This window comes from Zerene cesonia, chromosome 5 (assembly GCF_012273895.1).
Source record: "Zerene cesonia ecotype Mississippi chromosome 5, Zerene_cesonia_1.1, whole genome shotgun sequence".
NCBI lineage: Eukaryota > Metazoa > Arthropoda > Insecta > Lepidoptera > Pieridae > Zerene > Zerene cesonia.
This window is the reverse complement of record NC_052106.1, coordinates 3,551,101-3,556,930: the sequence shown is the minus strand read 5'-3', so window position 1 is coordinate 3,556,930 and position 5,830 is coordinate 3,551,101. Positions and strand designations below refer to the sequence as shown.

The 5,830-nt window shown below is 33.6% G+C and overlaps 1 protein-coding gene across 1 annotated transcript in view; it reads right to left on the bottom strand.

Annotated features, from left to right (window-relative positions):
* Positions 1 to 5,830, bottom strand: part of LOC119839955 (probable G-protein coupled receptor CG31760) — a 52,952-nt gene that overhangs the window by 23,046 nt on the left and 24,076 nt on the right. Inside the window, exon 2 of the mRNA XM_038366413.1 lies at positions 6 to 131. Coding sequence (XP_038222341.1) covers positions 6 to 98 — 93 coding nt within the window. The 5' untranslated portion in view covers positions 99 to 131. The remainder of the gene's footprint in view (positions 1 to 5; positions 132 to 5,830) is intronic.

The following is a 5,830-nucleotide window of genomic DNA, read 5'->3' as shown; positions in this document are numbered from 1 at the left end:
TTTACCCGATACGCTGTGACGTTCGCAGCGTTGGTCGGCAACGAGAGCAGAGCGATGGGCAGCAGTAGGGCACTGCTCACGCGCCCCGGCGCTCGCATCTCCGGGAAACATTCGCGCTGGCCCGCGCTCGCCTGCAACAAATAATACAATACGCCTTTATTTAACACATTGGTAAAGAAAAAGAAAACTATTGAATTATGTGGCCTTATCGCTCATGAGCAATGTCTGCCATGCAACTCTTGGTATAATAACAGGACGTCATAAGGCTATCATTTGTTCTGACTTGAAAAAAAAAGAGATTATTTAAGGTCCACCAAACCTTAAGCGTCACAAGGCCGAGTCGCACTTGACCTATTTTACTTATTGATATTCAAACAACGAAAATTTCTTATGGATCAATTTGTTAACTCACATGTACGAACATCTCCGATATTGTCAATGCGTAAATACATTTAAAATACTTATAACAAAAAACAAACTTGACGAGGAGCGACCTTCTTACAAGTCTTATGAGAGTACTGACACACGTAATATACATAAAAAATACGTAAGGTATTCCTTATTTACCCAGAATTTCTCTTTAAATCTAAATTCGCTATGTATCGATAACTGGCACATTTCACATTTGTATGTCCATCATTTATTTTCCCCTATCGCAAACCGAAACTGTAGAAATATAACGGCCACTGAATTATCCAATTATTTGAAGCGAAAATTGAGGCTTGAAATGGGGTGAAATGTGAGTGCTCTTTGGCATTAAATTCTGTGAATAAATTATACAAAAAACTTTCGAATAGGAAAGTAAATTGAAAAGTTAATTTAATTCACTTATTCATAATACCATTTCAATTCAATTTAATATTTATAATTCGATTAAGTATTAAAATTTATAATAGTTATAGGCCAAACGCGAGTAGGTATTTTATACTTACTAGTGTGTGTGTATATAACACTGGTTTTTTGCCCACAGTTTTGCCCGCGTCGTCAAGGTAAACATATACAGCTCTGGTGTGGTACCTTCCCCACTGCGAGCTGGCCCAATTCATGGCGAAGCGTGCTCAAATTACATGCTCAAAAGATAAAATCCCGTTCCCGAAGATTTAGTGGGAATTCCGAAATAAATACACACTAGTGTTACAAGTGCTTATGAGTGGGCGGTGGTGAGGGGTGACCACTCAACCACAGGTTTCATCGAAATCGGTTAAGATGTTTAGGTGTGAAGAATTAGACGAATATACTTTTGCATTTATAATGTTAGTAGGGATTGAAAACATATACTTTACCTTACTAAAACGTATAGCGAAATTATATAATCTTGGTAATATTACGTAAAATGTCTCAACGATAAAGATTTGCGCAAAGAAACGATCTGTATCGACTCGACAACGTTCAAACTTGCAATAATCTGTTGAAGATCTATTGTCTTTTGCTTTTAAGTTCTCGATATTATAGATGTTCACATATAGTGTGTATTAATATTAAACTTTGTTGGCAACCTACACGTATACGAAATCGGAAACAGTCTGTAGTATGATGTTTCATCCAAGTTTCGTTGCGAGATATCGAGTATCGATTATTTCGCAGGACTATGTTGTTTATTCCAAAAAACACACCCTTGGATTAAATGTGTACATCTTTACATTCAATTTATTTCAACATTTTTACTACCCAGTATTCGAAGTCCCTCAATGTAGTGGGGTCGTTATAGAATGATCAATTGACTTAATGTTCGCATACCCTGATGTAATTTGATAATGTAATGATAATGAAGTTCCCAAAAGCTCTCCAAGTGATAAATAGAACCAGTATATTTACTCCCTACATCCACATAGGTTTGAGCGTATATTATTGTATTCTCTGTGCCTAAACTTAGACGCTTGCCTTACTATATTTAGTTGAGCAGTTTGCGAGTGACTTCGGCAATATGCAAATTCTTGCAATTATTAGATAAGATAGTCGAATAGTGAATATTAAATTCAGTAACATTCTGATCTGAAGTGCAGTTCTACCAGTTGCGAATGCTGTACGCAATTTGGGGCGTTATTGATTAGTTGATGACTAACATGGATTTCTGTTCATAAAACTATTTTAGTAATTTCAAACTTAGGTCCTGAAAAGGTAAAACCTAGACACAATTTGCAAACGCTGATATACATTTGATTTTTAAATTCAACAATGAATATAATAACTAAAGAATACAATCGAAATACAATAATTGTATTTCATTCGTTGTCACTTATAAACCATTTTAAGATCATCCCATGTGTCGAGTAAATACTTTTTTCAGGTTACGTCATACAACAAGGAGTCTATACAAAATCAAAATATCCGCCTCTCGAAAATGTCACACAACACTAATCCATTCATGAAATTAGTGGTGAACCAAATGCGAGTATATTAGCATATCGTGCCAACAACATTAGCACATACAATCACCGGTAAATACCGGGAATCCAAACCGGTGGCTGACCACAAGCCACATCTTTGCTAATAATCTGAGTTTAATTAAAATATTGAACCTTAGAACACATAAATATTTTTGAAACCTGATTTGACTTTCAAGGAACGAACCTATTTTTCCTCACCAGTCCCAGTCCATTCCTTCTTTCCAGTCGTCAATCCATTCCTTTTCCCTTATCCCAAAAAAGCGGGCAGCGCATTCGCAGAGGCCCAACCTTTGCGAATGTTCATGGGCGGTGGTGATCGCTTACCATCAGGCGAACCACCAGCTCAGTTGCCCGCTTCGACATAAAAAAAAAAAATATATTTGTAACATATTGAAAATAAAATATTAAATGGGAGTGTATACGTTAAGGCGTTTTTTTATGTAGGTATCTAGATTTGCAAACTTTAATTGCACATATTCAAACTTTTTCCATTAGATATTTTATTTATTCAAAGCTGTTTTATGAAGCAGTCTCTATAATATTTCTTGGATTTGTGCAATAATAGTTACAAGATACAAAAAGCATAATATTACAGCTTGATTTGGTATATTGTAATATTTTGAAACAATAATTCTAACGTTCTGAACTATAAGTTGAAATTCTTAAAAAATGTATGAATTATCTTCCGAACTATAATTATAATATTGAATTATGTTTTCTACCGCCCAACGCTGTAAATTTATTATTAACATCTATTGAGAATCGATATTTGTTATAGATTTCATATTCATCTTATTCTTATATATCCAATGTTTTTCTTGCTTTTTCTAACGAGAGAGAAATATAAATCTGCTCAACCGTGAAAAGAAGCAGTATCAAAAAACACCCCTGTTAATTTACGTCTACGGAGCAAAAATATGACCTAAATATCCTAGCAGAAAAAATTCCATTAAGCGAAAAAAAATGAAACGAATTTACCTTCATTTGTAAACAACCAGGTCAGCTGATTGTGGTGAATGAAAGACTATGCAGTAGGTATGCGTCTTTTTTGCCTTGAGCGTGAATGTCCCATTTTTATTTTAGACTCTCATAGACGGGTCTGAATGAAGCCACTTCAGTTTTTCGGCAGTCAACACAGGTTCAAAAACATTTTTAGAAGCTTAGATGTTTGTTCAGATTTTCATATACAAAAGATTGAAATTTTTGTTCTTTACTTGGAGATTACGAGTACAGTTTTGAGATGGAAATAATAAGAACATCCATTACAAAGTTCTTTTATTTATAGGTCCATATTTTTATCTATTTGTCCACTATATTATATATACACATATTATACATATTATACAATAAATTCAGCTGAAATTTTCAAAAGCAACTAATATTTATGATTAAATTATTACTATTTTTAAATAATTTAGTTAAACTTTAGTCGTTCAGAAAATGCATAAAATTTGTGTTTTGTACGTATTGTTAGTATTATCATAATAAATAATTCTCTAAAAATTTCACTAACAAATTAAATTTTGAATAAGCTTACACCTAATTAGCAGCGCAGTGCCTCGTAAATCTGCCTTTACCCAATACTACTTTAAAGCATTATCGCTAAAAGCTGAACGGAGCTGAAATTCAAATAACTTTGTTCAAACGCAATAGTAATAAGTGCAAAATCCGGTTCAAAGCCAGCCAATTTCACATGCTATATGAAATAAAAGTGTTAGTAGACTCGGGCGCGGTTCCAGCAAACTTCGAGGAGGGTTCTCCTAAGTTGTAGGCGTGCTTCAATATGCCAGCGAGCGCAGATTAGCTCTTGATGTGAATTAGAACCTTTGTTTGCTAACACTGTTTATAGTGCTAATGGGATGAAAGTTTGATTTTAATCTTCTACAACGTTACCTCGTTTGAACGGATTACGTTCGGGCGTAAGTTATTAGTTTAATGAAACGTTAGCTCATATTATAACTACATTACTGTATCACCATATATTCTTATATAATGAATTGTGAAGAAGCACATCTAACTGATACAGATGTTTTCTTTATATTCCCGGGCAATGCTAAAGCAGTAAATAATTTAAAAATGATATGTGTAACAGGGGTACGCAACCTCTAAGATTATATTTATTCTCCCCGTATCGATCTGTCAAAGGAGAACGGAAGCTTTCCAATTTTAGAAAATAAAAATGGGTCAGCCGCTATGTAGATCAATCAATTTAACGGGTTAGTTCCGATTTAACTCCGTGGGCGGCTGTGACGATCGGAATTTATGGGATCTGCTTCATGGACTGATGGAGGAACATCTGTTCAATAGTGTCATCAGGCATCAGGTAACACCGCTTTATGGATGTTCGCAGGCTATATTTACCACTTTCGGTTTATATCATGTATATAATACAACAATAATTTCTTATATCAAGCCTCGTGAGCTGTATTTAATCGCAGTCTTCCTTAAATTAATAAAAATTAATAAAAAGTGGTTTTACTGCATGTTATCAAAAGGGAAATCGGGTATCCTACGATCATTATATTTTATTTTACATATATTCTAAAAGTCTCTTTATGTTAACGTAATCCAATCATCTATAATTATAAGGGACACCTGAAAATATGAATATATTTATGAAAATCTTTTCAAGTTTGCCCCGAATTATAAATAAATTAACAAAACAAGAAACAAAGTAAAGTCTTTTTTCTTTAGACTCAAAAGTATTCGTATTGATTCAACAAGACTTCTTTTATTACAGAAGCGCATTTGAATCGTCATATTACTTAACAACTATGGACCTCCAATTCAGAAAACGGTTTCTACAAAGAGCTCGCAAGAAACTTTTCTGCTCTTTTTAAAATGAGATAAAACTTATACAAAAACAACATTTTTCATTGGTATTTGTAGGCATTTATTAGGTACAATTTATATCTAAACAGAGATTTATGTAAAAGTATATAAATAAAGTCATAATTGTATTTAAATCAAATCAAATCAAAATACTTCATTGTGCACCAAGTCATACAGAAATAAACTCTATAAAAGCACACATTAAGTACGATTTATTACATATATTACTATCCCATCTCGTGATAAAAAAAAATATTCTGTAAAAATTTCCCACATTTATAACTACACAATGTATAATGCGTCCATTTTCAGTTTTTATCATACATATTTTTATTTTTGTATACATACATACTCATATGGATGTACAGCATGTATATCAATATGTGAACCTTTGTGGTTGTATCGCGGTGGAAATGGACTTCCTCAGGGTAATTTCCAATAAAGCCGCACTCCAAATAGCTTCATCAATCATGTTTGACGCTACGATCATGCATGGTGCTGAAAGCAGTATGTACGTATATAACTCTTATTAACAACCGTTTCGTCGAGAAACGTTCGATTTTGAGGAAATTACGTAAATAGTAAAGGTATTATTTGTTTAGTGATGGAGG